The sequence below is a fragment of the Chiloscyllium punctatum genome, chromosome 11 (genome assembly GCF_047496795.1).
Source record: "Chiloscyllium punctatum isolate Juve2018m chromosome 11, sChiPun1.3, whole genome shotgun sequence".
In the NCBI taxonomy this organism is placed as follows: domain Eukaryota; kingdom Metazoa; phylum Chordata; class Chondrichthyes; order Orectolobiformes; family Hemiscylliidae; genus Chiloscyllium; species Chiloscyllium punctatum.
The window spans coordinates 47172034-47195703 of NC_092749.1; the positions used below are offsets into that span (position 1 = coordinate 47172034).

At 41.5% G+C, this 23670-nt stretch overlaps 1 protein-coding gene across 1 annotated transcript in view; it reads right to left on the reverse strand.

Moving 5' to 3' along the window:
- Positions 1-17957, reverse strand: part of lyplal1 (lysophospholipase like 1) — a 31515-nt gene extending 13558 nt beyond the window's left edge. The window contains exons 1-3 of the mRNA XM_072580760.1: positions 17797-17957; positions 9273-9372; positions 7096-7265 (exon numbers count right to left, since the gene is read on the reverse strand). Of these exons, the coding sequence (XP_072436861.1) occupies positions 7096-7265; positions 9273-9372; positions 17797-17875 (349 nt within the window). The 5' untranslated portion in view covers positions 17876-17957. The remainder of the gene's footprint in view (positions 1-7095; positions 7266-9272; positions 9373-17796) is intronic.
- Between the last annotated feature and the right edge of the window lie 5713 nt (positions 17958-23670).

The window sequence follows — 23670 nt, forward strand, 5'->3', positions numbered from 1 at the left end:
GATGAGTTGGACTGAAGGATCTGTTTCTGTGCTGTACATCGCTATGACTATGTGGAGGTGTCGGTGTTGGGCTGGGTTGGACAAAGTCAAAAATCACAGAACACCAGGTTATAGTTCAACAGGTTTATTTGAAAACACAAACTTTGGAGCCCTGCTCCTTCTTTAGGTGCTACTGAGAGAGAAGACATCGGACACAAGCAGTTAATGTAAAAGTCACTCACATAGTTTCGGATATTCAGAATTTAATGTTTTAAGAATTTCTGCATTGATCGGTTCACGTGTCTGAAAATTGATTGGCTTGAATCTATAGACTGAGCATGAAGTGTGGATATGATCAAGAACAAATTATGAAAATAATAGTACGATGACAGAAGTCGACATGGCTATTAAAGACTCAATACACAAATGTATTGAATAAACCTAAGATGGCTATTAAATTTTCAATCAATTAGAATGGAGATGCAGGTTTTGATTGATTAATATGCAAATCCAATAATTTCTTTCAAGTCACTACCCAAAGGTAACTTAATCTTTTATTAGTATAAAAGAGGTGACATAGCAGCTCAGACAATGCTTTTTAGGTGTGAGGCCTTGTTTAAGATTTGTCTGTGTCTTAACTTGGAATCAGTCTGGTTCTATTTCCAAAATAGGAATTTATAAAATGTCACATTAATTGACTGTCTTCAAATCGGATGCTTTTTGTACAAAATAGAATGTGTCTGCAAATAGACACAGACAGATCCTAAACAAGCCTCACACCTAAAATACATTGTTTGACCAGAGTTGTCACCTCTTTTACTCTGATAAAGGTTAAGTTATCTCAGGGCAGTGACTTGAAAGAAATTCTGAGATTTGCACATTAATCAATTGAAACTTGCATCTCCTTTCTAACAGATTGAATATTTAACAGTCACCTTAGGTTTGTTCAATACATTTGCATCAGTTGTATTAATCTTTGAATTTTTACTTATAAATTCCGTGTTGGATGTCTTCGTTCTCACTAACACCAGAAGGTGGAACAGGGCTCTGAAAACTTATTTTTTCAAACAAAGCTGTTGGATTATAAACTGGTAATGTGAGCTTTGACCTATAGAATCAATGAAATAGAACATTGACGATGCATCACAGGAGTTACACATGGCATTTTGCACGTGCAAAATGCCACTATTATGTACTGAAACATAAAATTCAACAACAAGGACCAACTAAAAGCACAAGTCTACAGACATCTTGCATTATTTATACTTTTCACCGATTCAAATGTGTTTTATTAATTATTAAGACATAATACTTAAAATATGTATCAATTATCTATATACTGTTGAACACGTACAACTCATTTCCTAAACTACTTCTCAATATATTCTTTTTATATTATGCTCATATAATACACCTTAAATAGCTATGCAGACTTGTATCACACAGGTATTTTCATAATTTGATCTGCTCCGTCAGTGATTGTGTTCTTGATCATATCCACACTTCATTCTCCGCCTAGATTCAAACCAATCAATTTTCAGATGTATTTGAATTGATCAATGCAGAAAGTCTTAAAACATTAAATTTTGAATATCTGAAACTATGTGAGTGACTTTTATATTAAGTGCTTATCTGCTGTAGCCACAACCCTCCTGAGTATCCCTAGCAGGTGTTTTCATTTCAGATACACAACATTTACGGTATTTTACTTTTCTATTGCATGAAGCTGCACCATCCAAGTAGTGTATATGAGGGTTGGCCCAAGTGTCAGCAAGTTAGAAAAGAACCCTTCTGTTTTGTTGTCAAAGCCATCTGACTCCTACTGTCAAGGAGGACTTCAGGTTCAGATGGAGTCCTCACTGTGAAATTTTAAAATCTGAGGAATGCCAGCTCGGCAGCAAATTCTCAGAATTAAATTAATGAACATGGGATCAATAAGCCATTCTTCAGGAGTTTAAGGATGCCACAATTGTTCAGATGTACAATGTAAAGGACAAAACTATATGTGACAACCATGGAGGAATTGCACTGTTTGAGATATCTGATAATATTCTTGGAAAAATCCAACTGAACAGACTTGTTAAATCTCTTGGCAGAATGCATACTGCCAGAAAGTCAAAGTGAGTTCAGGAAATGCAAAGATGCTTGTGACATGATCTTCAACCTCTGGTGAATATAACAGAAATGTCATGAACAATGGATGGAACTTTAATGTGCATTTGCTGACCTAATGTAGGCCTTTGGCATGAAAACAGAGAGCTTGTGGAAATTCTTAGCCACATTTGGATATCCTGATAAAGGTGTAAAACAGATACTGCAGTTTTACAATGGAATGATAGCCAGAGTCACTGTCTGTGGCAAATACACAGACTGGTTGATGTAACAAGTGATGGGTCATAATCCCTGCTATTCTGCATTTTCTTTTATGGCATATTATTTGCTGAAGTTGTAGGGATAGGAATGGCCAAAGACAAAAATTCTGAAAATTTCTTAGACAAGCAGTCAAGAAATTATTGCAATTTTTATGATCTGTGGGGAATGCAAATATTTCTAGCCCATTTCAAAAACATTAGTTTTCATGTTAAAAGTAAAATACTGTGAATGTTAGGAATATGAAATAAAGACAAGGTGCTGGAGAAACCCAGTGGGTATGGCAGCATCTATTATGACAGAATTCCTCAAATTCCTTGAATAAAAACTGTGAAAAGAAATATTAATTCAACACACATAAGGAATGAGAAGCAAGTGCAAAGCAAAAACAAAAATCAAAAGAGATATACACGCCAGTCTCTCAGTAACTCAGAAAGAGTAGAAGAAAGAACATTGTGACCACCATGGTGGGGGTTGTTATTACTAACGTTGATGCTGATATTTGAACAGTTAATGTTTAGATGGGAAGGTGGTGGCCTCGTGGTATTATTGCTGGTATTAATCCAGAAACTCAGCTCATGTTCTGGGTTTGAATCCGACCATGGCGGATGGTGGAATTTGAATTCAGTAGTAAAAAAAATCTGGGTTTGAGAATCTACTGCTGACTATGAAATCATTGTCAATTGTTGGAAAAACCCATCTGGTTCATTAATGCCCTTCAGGGAAGGAAGTCTCACTTGCTCTGGCCTACATGTGACTTCAGAGACACAGCAATGTGGTTGTCATTTCAGAGGGCAATTGAGAGTCAAAGGGCTTTTGCCTGAAATGTTGATTTTCCTGCTCCTCGGAAGCTGCCTGACCAGCTGTGTTTTTCCAGCACCACACTCTCGACTCCAATCTCCAGCATCTGCAGTATTCACTTCTGCCTGCCCTCTGAAATGGTGTAGCAAGCTATTCAGTTGTACCAATCGCTATAAAGTCTTAAAGAAATGAAACTGGATGGATCAGCTGGCATTTACCTAGGCACCAGAAAAGACTTTGGCAGAAACAACCCTGTTGATACTGCAAAGAACTCTTTACTAACATCTAGGGGCTAGTTAGGAGAGCTGTCTCACAGATTTGTCAAGCAACAACCTGACATGGTCATACTTACAGAATCATACCTAACAATGTCTCAGACACCTCCATCACCATCCCTGGATATGTCCTTTCCCAATTGCAGGACAGACCCAGAAGTGGCAGCACAGTTGGGAGGGAGTTGCCCTGGGAGTCCTCAACATTGACTCCAGACTCATGACGTGTTGTGCCTTCAGATTCAACATGGGCAAAGAAACCTTTCACTGATTACCATGTACCATCCTCCCTCAGCTGATGAATCGGTTCTCGTCGACATTGAACAAAACTTGGAGAAAGTGCTGAGGATGACAAGGGTACAAAATGTAATCTGGTGGGGGATTTCAACATCCACCACCAAGAGTGGCTCAGCAGCAGTACTACTGATGGATCTGGTCTGGTCCTAAAGGACATACCTGTTAGACTGGATCTGCAGAGGGTTGAGGAAACCAACAAGAGGGAAAACATACTTGACTTTAACCTTACCAACCTTATAATGGCAGATGCATCTGTCCATGACAGTATCAGTAAGAGCCACCACCAGAAAGACTTTGTGGAGACAAAGTCCCACCTTCACATTGAGAATAACCTCCATCGTGTTGCGTGGCACTATCACCGTGCTAAATGGGACAGACCTTGAACAGATCTAGCAGTTCAAGACTGGGCATCCATGAGGCACCATGGACCATCAACAGCAGCAGGATATACTCCAGCACAATCTGTAACTTCATGGCTCGGCATATTCTCCCATTCAACCATTACCATCATGCCAGGGGACTAAATCCTGGTTTAATGGATAGTATGGGAAGGCATGCCAGCAGCAGCACCAGGCATACCTGAGGATGAGATGTCACCTGGTGAAGCCATCAAACAAGACTACTTGCATGCTAAACTACAAAAGCAGTAAGCGATAGACAGAGCTAAATGATCCCACAACCAACGGATCAGATCTAAGCTCTGCAGTCCTGCCACATCCAATCATGAATAGTGGCAGTTGGCTAAACAATGCACTGAAGGAGGCGGTTCCCCATCCTCAATAATGGAAGAGCCAGGCACATCAGAGCAAAAGATAAGGCTGAAGCTTTTGCAGCAATCTTCAGCCAGAAGTGCAGAGTGGAAGATCCATCTCAGTCTCCTCCAATGGTCCCCAGCAATACAGATACCAGTCTCCAGGCAATTTGATTCACTCAAGAAATGGTTGGAGACACTGGATACTGCAAAGGCTAAGGGTCCTGACAACTTTCCGGCAATAGTACTGAAGACTTGTGCTTGTCGTTCCCCTAGCTAAGCTGTTCCAGTTCAGTTGTAACATGGACATCTACCTGACAATGTGGAAAATTGTCTGAGTATGTCCTGTACATAAAAGGCAGGAAAAGTCCAAATAGTGTCCCTTCAGTCTACTGTCGATCATCAATAAAGTGATGGAAGGAGTCTTCAAAAGTGCTATCAAACAGCACCTGCTCAGCAATAAATGCAAAATTTGGGTTTCACCAGAGCCACTGAGCTCCTGACCACATTGCAGCCTTGGTTCAAACATGGACAAAAGAGCTGAATTCCAGAGGTAAGGGAGAATGACACCCCGTCACATCAAGGCTGCATTTGACCGAGTGTGACATCAAGGAGCCCTAGCAAAACTGGAATCAATGGCTGTCGGAGGCAAACTGTCAGGTGTTTGGAGTCATACCTAACACACAGTGAGATTGTTGTGGTTGTTGGAGGTCAATCATCTCAGCTCCAGGACATCTCTGCAGGAGTTCCTCAGATTTGTGTGTTAGACCCAACCATTTCCAGCTGCTTCATCAATGACCTTTCCTCCAACATAAGATCAAAAGTGAGGATGATTGCACAATGTTCAGCATCCTTCGAGACTTCTTAGATACTGAGCAATCCACATTCAAATGAAACAAGATCCGGACAACTTGGGCTTAGGCTGACAAGTGGAAAGTAACATTTGCGCCACACAAATGGCCAGGCAATGACCATCAGAGACAACCTAACTACTGCCTCATGACCTTCAATGGTGTTACCATTATCAACATCCTGGGGCTATCATTGACTAGAAATTCAACTGGAGTCACCATACAAACACAGTGGGTACAAGAGCATGTCAGAGGCTAGAAATACTGTGCTGAGTAATTCATCTCCTGACTCCCCAAAGCTTGTCCACCAACTACAAGGCATCTGCAGTGGTTCAAGAAGGCAGCTCACCATCACCTTCTCAAGGGCAAAGATGGATGGGCAATAAGTGCTGGCTAGCCAGTGACACCCATACCACACACAAAAGAATTTTTAAAAAAGATTTTGGGCTTCTATATTAGTCCTGTTTTAAAAAACACACGCTGGAACTTACAAATTCAATATGTCTAAAACTGATCCAGGGATATAATGATTATCCTGGTAACAGTACCTCACCTAGTTTGACATTTCAGTGAACACCTAAGCTTCACCACTTAGCATTTGTGCAGAATATTTGAATTAGAGAAAACATAACTACTGGGACATGTTTTGACTTCCTACACAATGATACATTTTTCCAACATCCATGATACTGTGGTTTCTCTAAATGTGTATATAAACAGTACAGTTTTAATTGCAGCACAAATATACAGCTGAGAACTAATGAATCTCAGACCTGATTACAGATGGCCATTCTGAATTTACACTGACTCAAGTTTAGCATGATGTAGGAGTGCACTGTGCTGAATGAGAACAAAGAAAGCTATGCTGAAAGGTTGGTGAATGCTTCAACTTCCAGACACTTATAAATTGGCTAACCCTGATGTCGATGATGCTGCTTGCACTGCTAAAGATTTACGCTATCTTATAAAAGTTGTTGCTGCTGCAGAATAATGTTACTATCTACAACAACTAATAGAGAATTAAGCTATTGACCTCCTTATTTGTGTTTCTTCTTAGCCAATTTACTAATGGTTTCATTCCAAATATCAGATGTAACTTTTCAACAGTTTTGGATAGCAAGTACAACACATCATTTAATTAATACCAGATATATTTGTCAGTATAGATAATAAACAAGAATATATGTTTGCCAAAATAACATCTGGCATATGTTGGTCATGTTAAAAGTTATGTAAAGCTGATGGTTAATTTTTGGTCTGTCTGACACCAAACTAAAAGACAAAATCAAAAGAATATTACCCTTAGTTTAATTTATTACTTGTGTATGTTAAAAACCACTAGATCCATTTGAGTGAAGTTATAGCAATACCAAATTTACCAATCCGCTGAAATTGTGTATTTCCTCTCACCAGAGTTGACATGATGGTGTAAGGTTTCCTCAGTATCAAGAAAAGAAATCATGTTAGGAGGAGAACGTTAGACAAATACACATATTTTCTAAAGTAAAACAATCCTCTTTGCCTAGAAGATATAAAAAAAATTGACATCAAAACCTAAATGATATGACCAAGGTTCTAAATGCAAAGGGAGATGATCAACTATATGCATCTTTATTTTTAGATGGTGAACCCGTGATACAATCCAGCGACTGTGCCAGCATAAATATGTTTGATAGAAGGATAGCAGACAGGAAACAGGAATAGAAAAGAAAGGTAGATTCTCAGATTACTGCACATTTTTTTAAATGTTAGGAAAACTGATAACATATCTTACCTAAGATTATTCTGTCCTTTGCAACTCCAGCATTGACCTCTTCATCCACAAAGCTACTCAATGTTTGGCACATTGAATCTATTGATTCAAGATGTTCTGGGCAGTTTATGGCAATTTTATGTCTGTCAAACCACACATTTGACATAGATTGATTCATTGGTGTATATGGCCTGAAAAATTGAAAATAAAAATCTGTTAAAAGCACAAAGCAAATGTAGGACAGTAAAGGAGCAAGAATCACTAGCTGAATTGAAGACTTCAAAAATAATGCAAAGCATGAAAAAGTTAAACTGGCTATGTTTTACATATCAGTATGAATACATAAATATAAATCTTTAAAAAGGTGACTTTTGTGTTTACTTGAGCAGTATTACAAACACATTAACCTTGAAACCAACAATTATCTTGGTTGTGTTGAATCTATGAATGTAAACTAGCCTGTCGTTGAGAACCAACTGTCTCCTGTTCCCTTTCTCCTGTTGCAAGGAAGAGAGTCTGAAAAAGAAAGAGCTCAGAGCCAAGATGCAGGGCAAGCAACTGCGATAATATAGGAAGGTGGCAACTGAAGTGGTGGTTGGGTTGGCCATAGGAAAGTGAGTGCGGAATGACATGTGTGTGAGTGGATGAGCAAATGGATGGTGAGTGGACTAAGGGGGCAGGGGGTGGAGCAGAAGAGCAACAGGAAGGAGTGCCAATGAGCACCAGGACACATGTGGGTGAGTGAGTGAGTGACGTGATAGCAGGCGAGCAAGCATCAGTGGGGGTAAATGAGAGGTTGCAATAAGCGGTATGGCACTGGTAAATGACTGGGACTGAATGCACAACAGCAGTTAGGCTGAAAACATCCTGGGCAGTGTCTCCTCTATGCTGCGTGCCTGTTGGAAAGCACTGCACACATTAACTGGCACGTCAATGATTGGGAGGTTGCCACTCATTTACCTTGGAGGTCTGTGGACGGGAAAAATTACAGGGAGCAGTGGGGGAATGAAGGAGGCAAGAGACAATGGAGGAATAAGTGATGGGGCAAACAATGGAAGGGCAAGTAATGGGTAGAGAACGAGAGATAGAGATGAATGATTTGAGGCAAATGAGCAAAGGACTCAGAGTGTTGGCTAACAAGCGCTCAGATGGGCGGGATTGCAACTGAGGTGCTAAAGTTGGGGAGGGACCAGGGGTTGAGAAAGCGAATCTTAGGGAGGGCAAATGTGAGGGAAGAGGAGTAGACACAGCACGAGATTAATAGAGGTGAGGTAAGGTAGTGGTGAATGCTGAGGGTGGGGTGGGAACGAAAGAATCATGAGGGAATTGAAATAGAGAGTATGGAAAATTGGAGTGTTACAGATGGTAATAGTGAAGTAGGCTTCCTCCTCTTTATCATTCTAATTTCTCCATAATTAAATTTGTAAAGAATACAAAGTCACTGAAGGAAAAGGGTAGAAATGGAAGGATTCTGTGAGGCAAACCAACTTCTATCTAAGAAGACCGAGTCCATGTATTTGAAGAAACAAAAAATGAAAGAAAGACCAAGCCAGATTAGAACTGAAGAGAATCAGACATATAGAGAATATAACCCACAACTCACTGGAAGAAATGCATGGGAATCCAACAGTATTTTTAAATAAGCATTTCTATAGCAGATATCAGAAAACATTAACAAGTTGAATATTTATACTCAAAATAACTGTTGAAGGAAGGGATTAAGAAACAGTCTGATAATCTTGTGAATTTAGTGTGATTCAGATAAGACAAAACAGCATTTATAACTCAATCTCCGAGTGGACTGTTAATCCAGAGACCCAGGAAATGTTCTGGGAACTGGGTTTGAATCCTGCCAAGGCAGATGGTGGAATTTGGGTTCAACAAATATCTGGAATTAAGAGTTTAATGATCTCCCTGAATCCATTGTTGATTGTCGGAAAAAAACATCTGGTTCATTAATGTTCTTTAGGGAAGGAAACTGCCATCCTTACTTGGTCTGGTCTACATGTGGTTGACTCTTAGGGATGGGCAATAAATGCTGGCCTAGCCAGCGACACCCTCATCCCGTGAATGAATAAATAAAAAAAAACAAAATGTTATTTCTTTCATTTTCAACTCTAGCTGAGAGAGTATGGGTCATTCCAATTGGATGTTAAGCAAACTTGCAATGCATATCTATTCTCATGTATTTTAAATACCTTAAAGGTGCTGTTGGATAAATTATGCGTATGTGCTGAAAATTCAGATCTTGTTTTAATACATCTTTTATCCATGTTCTTATACCTTGTCCAGTATCACCTAAAAGACACAAATATGCAATTTTCAAGCTACTAACAGTTGAAAACATTGAACTCAGCAATATCATGTCTACAGCAATATCTGAAATACAGGCATTTCCACCTGAACTAAGTTAAGAGTATAGTCATTATTTTCTATTTCAGCAACTCATTGGCGAGCAGCAAATTCCAGGACTTTTCTTGCAGCAAATCGATCAGAAATGAATGTATCCAGGTAGCTTGCAGTCAACCTGAATTGCAACCTCAAGAACTGCAAACACCTGTAAAAGGGTTTCAGAAAAGACCAAAACACAAAGAGTAAATATTATCCAGAAATAGCACTTTAGTGCTGTTAGCATTCTTCTCATGTACTGTTCAGCAGAACACTGCTCCCCAGTGTGGGTTTAAAGCAGCTACACAAAATACTTGGACACTGTCCTCCACACATCAATGTGGATTATTAATGATATGCTCAGATCAACATCTATGCAATGCATACAGTTCAGTATCAGTGATGTAAGGACTTCAGAAGGGATTTCATAATTGACTTTTGCACTAAATGAGAAAGACTTCCTTCAGTGTAGTTAGGGTTTTGCTTTCATTGGGTAGAGTTTTACAAGTGAACAAACATATGTGTATCAGGTTTCAGATAGGACTACCGACAGGTGGATTTTGTTTTGACTTTAGGGAAACACCCATAGCTTGGAAGCCATTTTGGTTTCAGGTTGCACAATCTTGGCTGAAGCTAGACACGTAAAACACTTACTCTTAATGAAGGAAAATAGTTTAGAGCTATTATGAAATAGATTATCTTCTGCAATGCTCCCCTTAAAAATACCAGCAAGAGGGTCAGGAGTTCCATATCACTATACTTGGGGGACTGGGCCACAGTCAGTCCTGTAGGTCTAGTGCAACTAGTATGAGGATTCAAGGGAATTCAGTCAGGGAGCTGCACAGATATCAGTCAAAGGTCCAGTAACTCATCAGGAAGAGCTATCCTTCCAGGTTGTTCCAAAGAGTGGGCCATAATCAAACATGGGGGTCTGATCACCGAAAGTGAAAGGGGATTATCATCAAGGGCCACTACAGTGATAAAGAATTGTGGGAATTGGAAGCAGTATTCAAGGATGCAGACAGGAAAAATTATGAAGAGAGGGAACTTAACATATTTTTGGGGTGGCGGTGGGTCAAGAGAGACGATAGTGTATGGATAGTGTAGGCAGGGAAGAGGGATGGGGGTACCATACTCTGACCCTGCTGTGGGAATCAAGAGAGATAGCACAGTGTGTTGATCTAGCGTGGATAAGCTGTTTGGCTCAGAGCTCAGGGGGTAATGTTGGAAGTTGGAAGATGTAAATGAAAGTGTGTTGGGAACATGTTGAGGCTCACACGTGATTGGGTCAACAGAATGCAAAGAAGAATAAAACATTAACAGTTATGGGAATCTAGATTACAAGGATGAGCCTTTGACTTAGTCATAGAGATCTACAGTACTGAAAAAGATTCTGTGGCCCAGTGCGTCTGTACCTGATTAAAACCAACCATCTAACTTGTTCTATGAAGTGTGACCTATGTTGCCTTTTATCTTTATCTGAAAGACAAATGTGAAGTTGAAATGGAAAATGGCTGTAGCCACATCCAGAGTGGATGAACAGTGTCTTGTCTACCTGATCATGTAGGATCTACTTGTCAGTGATGAGATGCCCTTTGAGGGGGCGACTATAACAACTAGACACTTTCATAGTACGGGCTGCAGACATCTGCAATCATAGTACCTTGAGTGTGAAACGCGTGCAGGACCCAAATATTTGGCATACAAATCCTGCTCTCAAGCAGGATCTCACTTGTCAATACAAATTGGTCATAGCCATTGCTGTGAAGCAGCATCAATCACAAGTGAACTTAAAAAAGGGTTACCTGAAGGCCACAATTCACAAAGACAATCCAAGGTTTCAAAGTTTTCACAAGAGCATGGAACTGATTTCCTCTAGCCTTGAATTTGAAGTTATCTCAAACATGCTTGGAGGCAATGCTGCTTTTCTTGGGTGAGGTGGGGATAGGGGTGAGGTTGATGAGGTGGGGTTGAGGGGTGAGGTTTGTGAGAAGTGAGTTGAGGCTTTTTAGTGGGAGGCCAGAGTAAAGTTTCAGTAGTCCTACTGTACTTACAATTAGCTATGATCTGTGCAGCATGCATCAAATAAGGTCCACTACGTCAAAAGTGCATGAAGAGATCATCCTTGGCAGACCGATCATCCAAGACTCACTGTATGGATGATTGCGTGAAGCCCTCTTTTGTGTGTGAAGCAAATGCTGTCAATGTTACTAAGAACATATTTTGATTCCAATGTTCCCCACACAGGTTCACTGAAGCATGACCAACACAGGATCCAGCCACAGCAGTGGTAATTGCAGCAGTGGTCACAGTGCAACAAAGGTACAGAGAAATCAAGGAGGATCAGATGCGCCAACAAGTCCAGGATCAACAGCAACTTGCAGCGGCTGACAAACAGACTGCACCTCATGAGGTCACAGCTTCAGATCCCCTTAGGATGTGGAGGGAGTATAGAAGACTGAGTGTTTATAATCCTCAGATAAACTAGGCACATTGCCGCCTCAGTCTGAAAATCTCCCGGGACACCATCTGAAAACTGTGCCATTTGTTGAATCAGGACTAGCAACTTGAAGGGGTTAGTGGCCATCAAGGTTATAGCTGCGTTAAATTTTAATGCAACAGGTTGCTTCCAAGGATTCACTGAGGACCTATGTAGGATCTCTCAATCCTCAAATATATCAAGGCTCCTACTGATTCAATTTGTGACAATTCACACCGCTTTATAATGTTTTGCCATGACAAGATCGGTGTTGCAACCTGGCCTTTAAGCTTTGACGACATAGCTGGCTTCCCTTACATGTTGCCTTGACAGTGTCATATCATATCACAGCTGACTACATCAACAGTTGAAAGTGTGTTGCTGGGAAAGCACAGCAGGTCAGACAGCATCAGAGTAGCTGGAGAATTGACGTTTCGGGTGTAAGCCCTTGATCAGGATTCCGAAATGTCGATTCTCCTGCTCCTCGGATGCTGCCTGACCTGTTGTGCTTTCCCAGCAACGCACTCTAGACTCTAATCTCCAGCATCTGCAGTCCTCACTTTCTCCGACCTGACTACATTAGGAGAAAATGCTTCTATTCCACCAACACAGAAGTTAGAGAAATATAAAAACAAGGATTAGGAGTAGATCATTTAACATTATCACAGCTTTTCCTCTAACTCGGTGCTTTATTTAATGTTTTCTCTCCATAATTCTTGATGCCTTTAATCATCAGAGATGTGTGCCAGTCACATTGGAAGCAATTATGATATCTATATCCTTGATAATGCTTAGGTTTTTGCTTTGTTTCATTGACTGCATGCCTATGAAGGATGGCTGGAGATCAGGGTTACCCTCTTCAATCTGGATAGTGACTCCATTAAGTATTCCCGAGGCCTAGCATAGGTATAATGGCATCCAGTCTTCCACCAAGGCTATCAAGGAGATGACAGACATCTTGAAGATGAGGTTCTGGCACTTGGATCAGTTCTTGGGAGCTTTGCAGTACACTCCAGACAGAGTGTACCACATAATCCTTGCACTTTGTGCCCTGAAATGGTCAAAGAGAGGATGCGATGGATACTGAAAAGCTGGGAGAGAAGCAATAGTCTTCTGAGAAGGACATTGTTCTTTCTGCACATCACATTCAGCATTAAGTGCAACAGCTAGGCAGGACTTAAGTGACATCCAATTCTAACAGATACCAGTTGGGTGAAGTGATTATTTATTTCCTGTAAATTTGTTGTTGTTTGTGCAGCACACGTTTGTTTCAAGAAACAAATCCATCTTTTTATCTGTCTTTTTTCCTTTGTTTTTGCTGTTTGTTCAATAAAAGTTAACATTTTCAATAAGACTTTCCAACATATGCTGCTCCACGAATGAATAAAAACAAGATGCTAGGTTATGTTGGGCACTAGGAAAACAGTTGCACTCCTTTAGACTACTAATATGTTCTAACATGGTGTGGTGTTAACGACAGGTATATAACTTGATACTTGTACCTGGTGTTACGATAGTCGTTCAGACAAGTGCCGATATTAAATATAAATATGGGCAGCCCCTAGTTTGCAAACAGGTTCCGTTCTTGAGTCCGTTCACACGTTGTTTTCCAACTTGCATACAAATCCACGTAGGACAATTTAAGAAGCTGTTTATAAGTACAGAAAATGCTTGTATATCAGACCGCTCAAATGAAACACCTGCATATTGCGTTTGTAGGTACGACAGTTTGTAAATCAGGGACCTCCTGTATATTTGCAATCGTAAGCATCTATTTGTTATGAACTATCAACTCTACCATCTACGTGACTGAGAAGCTGATCTTTTTTTGTTTCCTTCCTACTACATGTACTGTGAAGAACAATTCCTGGCTGACGTTTGATGACTGGCGCAGAAAGGTTCGGTTGAATGTTCTGTTTGCATGCTGTAAAAACTCTGACTCTGTATGGCTGGCAGTATTTTAACTGGTGCATAGCTGGACTTAAACTGGAACCATCAACACACTCTTGACTCTGACCTCCAGCATCTGCAGTCCTCGTTTTCTCCACCTTGAAAATAACCTGACTATTCTTGCTGTACCAATCCTCAACCACACTAATATATTACTCCCAATTTTGTTAATATTAATTTTACACAACAACCTTCAGTGTAGCAACTTATCAATGTCTCCTGAAAACCTAAATACATTTGTCAAAGTTGTCAACAGTATGTTGACAGTGCCTAATCGCAATGAATTTCCAAGTGCTCTGATACTGTATTCTTTATGATAAAATTCTGCCATTTCTCTGCTGGTATGAAAGCTCATGCAATCTGATTCCCTTGATAGTCTTGATGTGTCACACTGTGAAGGCAAACACAAAATATTTGTTTAACACCTCTTCCATTTCCTTTTCACATTATTCCTCTTGTGTCTAAGGGACCCAATGTTTACTTTAATTGCTTTGTTATTGCAGACCTGTTAAAAGCCCTTACAATATGTACTTTTTGTGTCCGCTCACATTCTATTTACACTCTCTATCAACATTTTGTTGATTTTTTAAAATCCTCCTGATCCTCATATTTGCTCTTTTTTTGGCAACAATGCAAGTTTCTCTTTTAATCAAGTTAATCTTAGCGTACGACTTTTACAGTTTTAAAAAAAAAAATCATTCATGGTATGTGGATATTACGAGCAAGGTGAAATTTCATTAGCCATCTCTAATGGTGCTGGGGAAAGCGAATATTGCCTTGTTGAACACAGCTGCCATTCACATAGTGAAGGGATTCTCAACAACTCTAGTGTTCAAGAAGTTTGACCAAATGACAAAGGTGGAATTGTGACATGTTTCCAAGTTGGGGCAGTTTGCATTTGCCTGAGAAGAACATGGAGAGAATGGTGTTCCCAAGTGCCCACAGGACTTGTCTTAGGGGTTAGAAGTTGCTGCTGAAGAAGCCATTTAATTTGTTGCAGTCTATACTTTATATGCAGACATAATTCACCAATGGTTGAAACAGTGAATGTTGAAGGTGGTTACTGTTTACCTTTGAAGAGGGATGCTTTGTCTTAGATGGGGGTTGAGCTTCTTGTCTATTTTTGGAGTTGTACTCATCTAAGCAAGTGGAAAGCATCCTGTCACACTCCTGACTTGTGCTTTGTCGAGAGTGAAAAAGCTTTGGGGAAATCAGGAAGTAAGGAACTCTTTATAAAATAAACAGCCTCTGATCTGGCTACGCAATGACAGGATTAACATGATTGGGCTAGCTAAATTTATAGTCAATAGTGACACCTGAAAATGTGGGTAGTTAGGATTGCAGTTATGTCAAAGAGATAGTAAGATTGTCTTAGAGATGGTTATTACCTCGTACTTCTGTGGTCTGAATACAACACTATTTATTAGACTAAGCCTAAATTTGGGGATAATCATGAGTGAGTTTGTTGTTAATACCCATTTTTCTTTTTCATTTTAATATTTTGGAGGCAATATTCAGTTCTGTGAAGGTTATTTTTGTAAAGATAAGATAATTAAAATGCTGGGCTTTAGTGATTACCAGGACACCTAAAGAAATTGCAGTTCAGAAAGTCTCACAACACAAATGATGTGCCCTCAGTGTGAAGATGGGACTTTGTCTTGTCAGTGACTGTGGAGACTGTCTCTATGCCATGAGAATGCAGTCAGGTGGGTTTTTCCTTCATTTTAGTTTTCTCACTACTTTTCACAAGTATAGTCTGAAAGCTATGTTTGGGACTCAGCCAGCTGGACAGTAGTGATGATGCCCAGTTACTCTTGTTGAGGACACTGAAGTTCCCAACCCTAAATGCATTCTGTCTCTTTGCTGCCCTCAGAATTTTGTCCAGGTAATTTGGTAAGTACAGATTCCTCACCCATGTGAAGTTTGTAAATAATGGTTAAGCAGGAATTCCTTCAACCACTTGCTACCACGAGATATTAAGGGATCTGGAATCAACACTGAGGAGCATCAGGCTATCTTGGGTGCGCCATACATCACGGTACTGCCATTCCCGTTAAAAATGTATCTTTTACTTTCGTGTATTTTTGATTGCAAATTGAAATGGGAAATGGACAAGATTGTAGAGGGAATTGCTGCTATTTTAAAAGCAAGTTACTGAAACTGGAAGCTGTGCATACATTGCCGCTTTGTCCAAACAGCAGGGTAGGGTGTCTGTAAATGGGCTGGAATCAGGGGCGTGCACAAAATGAGATTCTGCTAGCAACAGGTTATTGATTGGTTTATTGTGTTGTGACCAGTTGTAAATGACAAAGGCCATCAACCTGACAAGAATTCTCTGAATGGTAGTTGAAAATTTTGTGCATACAAATGAGATCGGTCGAAGCTTTTGAACTGCTGCAAGGGCAAATTGTATGTCTTACTCTCTAGTAAAATACCTAAAGACTGAAGAAAGCAAGTTTATTTTCCCTCAACTGTTGCTATAAACTGTGGCTCTGAACCAGGTAACTAATTATTTTCAGTTATTGTACCAATCTCCTGTGCCTCCTGACCGAAACATAGTCAATGATTTGGTTTCCACAGTTTCTGCAGCTGTGATTCCCACAGATCCACCACTTTCTGGCAGAAGAAATTCCTCATCTCAGTTCTAAAGAGTTGCCCCCTCAATCTGTGGCTGTGCCCTCAGGTAGTAGTTTCTCCTACCAGTGAAAACATCATTTTGATGTCTAGTTCCTTTTGACAGCATTTGGCCCAGATCCCTCGAAACCCTTCCTATTCATGTACCCATCCATGTCCCTTTTAAATGTTGTAATTGTACCAGCCTCCGCCACTTATCTGACCATTTGTTGCACACAGGCACCACCCTCTGCCTCTATTCTTCCTATCAAAGTGCATAACCTCACACTTTCCCATACTTGTATTCCATTTACCACTTCTTTGCCCACTCTCCTAGGCTGCCCTAGTCTTTCTGCAGCCTCTCAATAGTACCTGCCTCTCCACTCATTTAATGTCATTTGCAAACTTGGCAACAACGCCCTCAAATCCTTTGTGAAGACTGTTAATATATAACATAAATAGTTGCTATCCCAACACCGACCACTGCACCCACTGGCTCTCTTCCTGAAAAAGACCCCTTGACTCCTACTTTCTACCTTCTGCAGATCCTTGACAGTTTGTCAACTATTTAGAAGCACCTTGTATTTCACTACCAGATATATGCTGATGTATGACTCTAGACTGCCACTATTAGTAATATCTAAATGATCAAAAAGAATTGTTCATTAATAAGAAAATAAGAATTAATAAGAAAAATATTTGAACCAATCAGATTTTGCTGCTTTTTCATGCTTGATGGTTGAAACATTTTCCAAGATGACGTCTTTAGAAGACGTGACATTTCCATTTGGAAACAGAATAACTTTTAGAAAACAATCTTAATAAACCACTGATACCATCAATAATTCTCAGTGCTGGATTTTCTACAGTTCGACACTAGCACACTTTATTAGAAGTATAGTGAGCACGGGAAAGAGGAATCGGAACTGGATTAAGAAGTGAATGTTTAACAATCCACCTTAAAACGTTGAGCAGATCTACTACCAAAGGAAACAAAACCCTAAGCACAGAAGCATTACAATGGTAAAAGTAAAGAACAGGTGGAAGGGGGACACGAACATATTGGCAATTGTGTGCGAAAAATGACAAAATACAAGAGTCGCCCTTTAACTGCTCCGGCAGGATTCAGCGGTCAGACACTTTCTGACATGACACAGTGATGGGTGACAGGAAGACCCGCAGTGGGCGGCCGGAGCCAGACGAGGTTGGTGGGGGGTGGGGGGGGTGGTTTCACTTCCTACACCAGGTCCTCAGGCCTTGTACAGTCATGAGATAAATCACCGAGGTCTAACCTGAGCCGTGCAGGAAAATCACGGACGCAGTGAGCTTCTTAGCCTGAGCGACGACGGTCCTCTGTAAAAGGTCCGCCATTTTCGCATCGGCCCCCTCCTCCTCCTCGGGGGAGGCTGAAAGGGGTCAGCTGACCGGCCACGCGCTGCTTGACTTCGCCTGGAAACCGTCACCGCGCTGACGTCACGACGTGCTCTCGCTGGCGGTTTGGTCGGCTGTGTAGTTGCACGCACGCGCACCAGCGCTAATTTTTCACCAATATTTTTTATAAAATTTCAAGAGCATTATTTTCTTTGTCAAAGGCAAGATTTCTTTCTCTTCATTTGTTACATTACGTGAGCGTGAAAATCCAGGCTATTGTGAGAAACAGAACTCACTCACAAATCAATCAGCCTGAGACAAAGCCTTGGAAACAAGAACAACTTATTACAGCCTTGCAAGGGCCGGATGCTTCTGCAATCAAGCAGAAATGCGCGCCAAAACAGAGCCTGTTAGCTTTCTTAGTCAGTTTACAAGTTGCGAAATCACGCCTCCTTTTTCCCATCCTATCATAAGCCGATTACCTCACTTGTTAGTTATTTTCTTACCTGGTCATCTTGCTGTCCTTGTCTGCATTCTTTGTTCCTTGTTTGTTACAGCTTGTTCTTTTATCCAGTTTCTCTTATCATATTATAAGCTTTATAGTGAAATCCCCTTGCTGCTTCTTTTTGTGGTCAGCTACAACCCTTCATAGTTATTTCTTAGCTTAAAACTATTTTCTTTAAAAGACCCTCTATATTCATTAAAGTCTTAGCTTTAAGTATGCTACATGCTACAAGAATTCCGCGACCGTTTGTATAATGTTCCCCTTCCCTTCCCCCCACTATACCCCCTCCCCCACCTGCAAAAACAACATTTCTAATCTCCCACACTATCACTACGAGGGTGCTGGACTGTCTCTTTTTGGATGAAAAATTACATCAAGGCCTGTCTCCATTAGATATTTTAAAATCACTCTTTTCACAGAGCTTATTACACACTGGAGCATGTGGGACTTGAACCAGGAACTATGCAGTAGGGATACTACAACTTGCATCACTTGAGTCCTCTCTCCTGGCTGTTCTCAGCTTGTCAACTCTCCAGGATAGGTCTGGACTCTCTGGAATAGAATATCCTCAGATTGAATACACCGGACAATAGAAGAACACTGAAAAGTGTGCATCGTCGTTCATACATCAACACTATTCTCATTAACTTGAAAAATAATTTTAAAAGGTAAAGAGAGTCCAACATTTTTTTCTCCACTGCTACAACATGCCGCTAACAGAGTCCCACTCCAGGCTTCCCAGCCCACTCCATGCCGATGCCATGCTGCCAAATGTGTCGGAAAAGTTTCAGAAGAGAGCTGATATATATATATATATAAAAATATATATATTTGAAATTGATGAACTTAGAGGGTAACAGAGATAGGACTGGAGAATGGGACTTGTCTGGACAACTTTTTCGGTGCGATAATTGAGTGGTGCCCTTCTGTACTGTAAAATGTAATTATTGCAAATTATATAATGAATCATCCTGGAGTACATTTAATCGCTACATAGTAAGCTTAATTTATCCTCTCAGATAGACTTGAAATATCTCATTATACCACTTTGAAAATAGAGTGTGACCCCTATTTTGGTTAAATTCAGTATTTATCTCACAATCATAATCCTGCAAGCAGGTTACCTTGTTAATATCGCATTCGTGATTATGAGAGCCTGCTGCATACAAATTGGTTGTGCTTTGACAACAGTCGCTCCTGTTGTGTATATATCAATATCTTGTATTCATGAAAGGCACTATAAACATGCAAGTGCTTTTTATGTATAAAGGCATCCTCTAATTCTAGTTTCACATTTATCCATTGGCTGATATGGCCCTAAGCACCGGAGTTCTTTTGGTACATCTTTGTCTCTCTATCTCACTCTCCTCCTTTAAGCCGACCTGAAATTTACTTTGACAGTTTGTCTTAATAGCTCCTTATGTGGCTTGGTATCATATTTCATCTTAATGCTCTAGGAAAGTGCATTGGAACATTGTTTTATTATGTTAAGGGATTTATGCAATGTAGGATTGTATAGCTATTTGGATTTCATGTGATGTGGAGGTGCCAGTGTTGGACTAGAGTGGACAAGGTCAGAGTCGAGGTGTGGTGCTGGAAAAGCACAGCAGGTCAGGCATCATCCAAGGTGCAGGAGAATCGATGTTTCAGGCAAGAGCCCTTCATCAGGAATGAGGCTTGTGAGCCGAGGGGATGGAGAGATAAATGGGGAAGGGTTGGGGCTGGGGGGAGGAGGTAGCTGAGAGTGTGATAGATGAATGGAGGTGGGGGTAATGGTGGTAAGTCGGAGAGGAGGATGGAGTGGCTAGGTGGGAAGGAAGATGGACAAGATAGGACAGGTCATGACGGAGGTGCCGAGTTGGAAGTTTGGGTCTGAGATATGGTGGGGGGAGGGGAAATGAGGAAACTGGTGAAGTCTATATAGATGCCATGTGGTTGGAGGGTCCCACAACGGAAGATGTGGTGTTCTTGATCCAGGCATCAGGTGGTTATGGTGTGGCAATGGAGGAGGCCCAGGACCTGCATGTCCTTAGCGGAGTGGGAGGAAAGTTGAAGTGTTCAGCCAGGGGCGATGGGATTGGTTGGTGTGGGTGTCCCGGACATGTTCTCCGAAGCGTGATGATAGTAGGCGTCCTGTCTCCCCAATAGAGAGAAGACAGCATCGGGAGCAACGGATACAGTAAATGACATGTGGAAGTACAGGTAAAACTGATGGATGTGGAAGGCTCCTTTGAGCCCTTGGACGGAGGTGTGGGGGGAGGTGTAGGCACAGGTTTTGCAATTCCTGCGGTGACAAGGGAAGGTGCTAGGAGGGGATGGTGGGTTGGTGCGGGGCATGGACCTGACAAGAAAGTTACAGACGAAATGGTCTTTATGGAAAGCGGATAGGAGTGGGGAGGGAAATATATCTGATAGTGGGGTCCGTTTGTCGGTCACGGAAATGGCGGAGGATGATGCAATGTATACGGAGGTTGGTGGGGTGGGGTTCAAGGGCGGAGGTGGAGGAAGTGGATGAGATCCGCTTGAAGGCATCATCAACCACATGGGAGGGGAAATTGCAGTCTTTAAAGGAGGCCACCCGGTATATTCTGTGGTGGAAATGGTCCTCCAGGGAGCAGATACGGTGGTGGCAGTGGAAGTGGGAATAAGGGAAAGCGTTTTTACAGGAGGCTGTTTGGGAGGAAGTGTAGTCCAGGTAGCTGTGGAAGTCACTGGGTTTGTAGAAGATGTCCATGATGAGTCGGTCACCATTGATGAAGATGGAAAGGTCCAGGAGGGGAGGGAGGTGTCTGAGATGGTCCAGGTGAACTTAACGTCGGGTGGAATGTGTTGGTGAAGTTGATGAACTGTTCAACCTCATGGGAGCACGAGGTGGCGCCGATACAATCATCAATGTAGCGGAGGAACAGGTGGGGAATGGTGCCAGTGTAACTACAGAAGATAGACTATTCCATGTAGCCAACAAAGAGACAGGCATAGCTGGGGCTCATGCAGGTGCCCATGGCTACCCCTTTTGTCTGGGGGAAGTGGGAAGATTCAAAGGAGAAATTATTGAGGATGAGGACCAGTTCAGTCAAACGAATGAGAGTGTCAGTGGAGGGGTACTGGTGGTGACACTGGGAGATGAAGAAACGGAGGCCTTGGAGGCCCTTGTCAAGGCAGATAGAGGTGTATAGGGACTGGATGTCCATGGTGAAGATGACATTTTGGAGGCCAGGGAAATGAAATTCTTGGAGGAGATGGACAGCGTGGGTGGTATTTGGGGGTTCATGGACCAAGGGGATAGGACAATATCAAGGTATGTGGAGGGGCGTTTGGTGGGGCAGGAGCAGGCCGAGATGATGGGTCAGCTAGGGCAGTCAGGCTTGTGAATCTTCGGTAGGTGGTAGAACCAGGCAGTGTGGGGTTCCTGGACTATGAGGTTGGGAAATGTGGGTGGGAGATTCCCTGAGGTGATGAGGTTGTGTACGGTCTGGGTGATGATGATTTGATGATGGGGGGATGGTGAGGTCATGGTCAAGGGGACAGTAGGAGGAGGTGTCTGGACAAGGTCAGAAGTCAGACAATACCAGGTTATAGTCCAACGTTAAATTAAAATCGCAAGCTTTCAGAGCGTTGACACTTTACCTGACAGAGAGGCAGAAATCCAAAAGCTTGTAATTTCAAATAAACCTGTTGGACTATAACTGGTGTTGTCTGACTTCTGGATTTTATGTGGAATTGCCCAATGGAGTCAAGACAAATTGTAACCCCCAGTTATTGTGATCTCCATGGAGAGTTAAAAGTTTTAAAGAAAAACTGAAATTTCCACTTAACAGTTGAGAGAATACCACATCAAAGTTTCATATTTTAAAACTTGACCAAAAATACGATTAACTAAAATGTTCTTTAGTTGGCAACAACTAGTTTGGATATAGAAATAACTTTATTGATAACTCCTCACAATCTCCCTGAGGTAACAGTGGCTGAAGGACCTGAACTTGCGGGAATTTATATTTGCCAGGAATTGGTGTTGGAGAGACTGTTAGGTCTGAAGGTTGATAAGTCCCCGGGGCCTGATGGTCTACATCCCAGGGTACTGAAGGAGGTGGCTCGGGAAATCGTGGATGCGTTGGTGATTATTTTCCAGAGTTCGATAGATTCGGGGTCGGTTCCTGAGGATTGGAGGGTGGCTAATGTTATACCACTTTTTAAGAAAGGTGGGAGAGCGAAAGCAGGAAATTACAGACCAGTTAGTCTGACCTCCGTGGTGGGAAAGATGCTGGAGTCTATTATAAAGGATGAAATTACGGCATATCTGGATAGTAGTAACAGGGTAGGACAGAATCAGCATGGATTTATGAAGGGGAAATCATGCTTGACTAATCTTCTTGAATTTTTTGAGGATGTAACTCTGAAGATGGACGAGGGAGATCCAGTAGATGTAGTGTACCTGGACTTTCAGAAAACTTTTGATAAAGTCCCACACAGGAGGTTAGTGAGTAAAATTATGGCGCATGGTATTGGGGGCAAAGTACTAGATTGGATTGAAAATTGGTTGGCTGGTAGGAAACAAAGGGTAGTGATAAATGGCTCCATTTCGGAATGGCAGGCAGTGACCAGTGGGGTACCGCAGGGATCCGTGCTGGGACTGCAGTTTTTTACAATATATGTTAATGATATAGAAGATGGTATCAGCAATAACATTAGCAAATTTGCTGATGATACAAAGCTGGGTGGCAGGGTGAAATGTGATGAAGATGTTAGGAGATTACAGGGTGACCTGGACAAGTTAGGTGAGTGGGCAGATGCATGGCAGATGCAGTTTAATGTGGATAAATGTATGGTTATCCACTTTGGTGGCAAAAACAGGAAGGCAGATTACTATCTCAATTGAATCAATTAAGGTAAAAGGGCAGTACAGAAAGATCTGGGTGTTCTTGTACACCAGTCAATGATGGCAAGCATGCAGGTACAGCAGGTCGTGAAGAAGGCTAATAGCATGCTGGCCTTCATAACAAGAGGAATTGAGTATAGAAGCAAGAGGTGTTTCTGCAGCTGTACAGGGCCCTGGTGAGACCACACCTGGAGTACTGTGTGCAGTTCTGGTCTCCAAATTTGAGGAAAGACATTCTGGCTATTGAGGGAGTGCAGTGTAGGTTCACGAGGTCAATTCCTGGAATGGCGGGATTACCTTACACTGAAAGACTGAAGCGACTGGGCTTGTATACCCTTGAGTTTAGAAGACTGAGAGGGGATCTGATTGAGGCGTATAAGATTATTAAAGTATTGGACACTCTGGAAGCAGGAA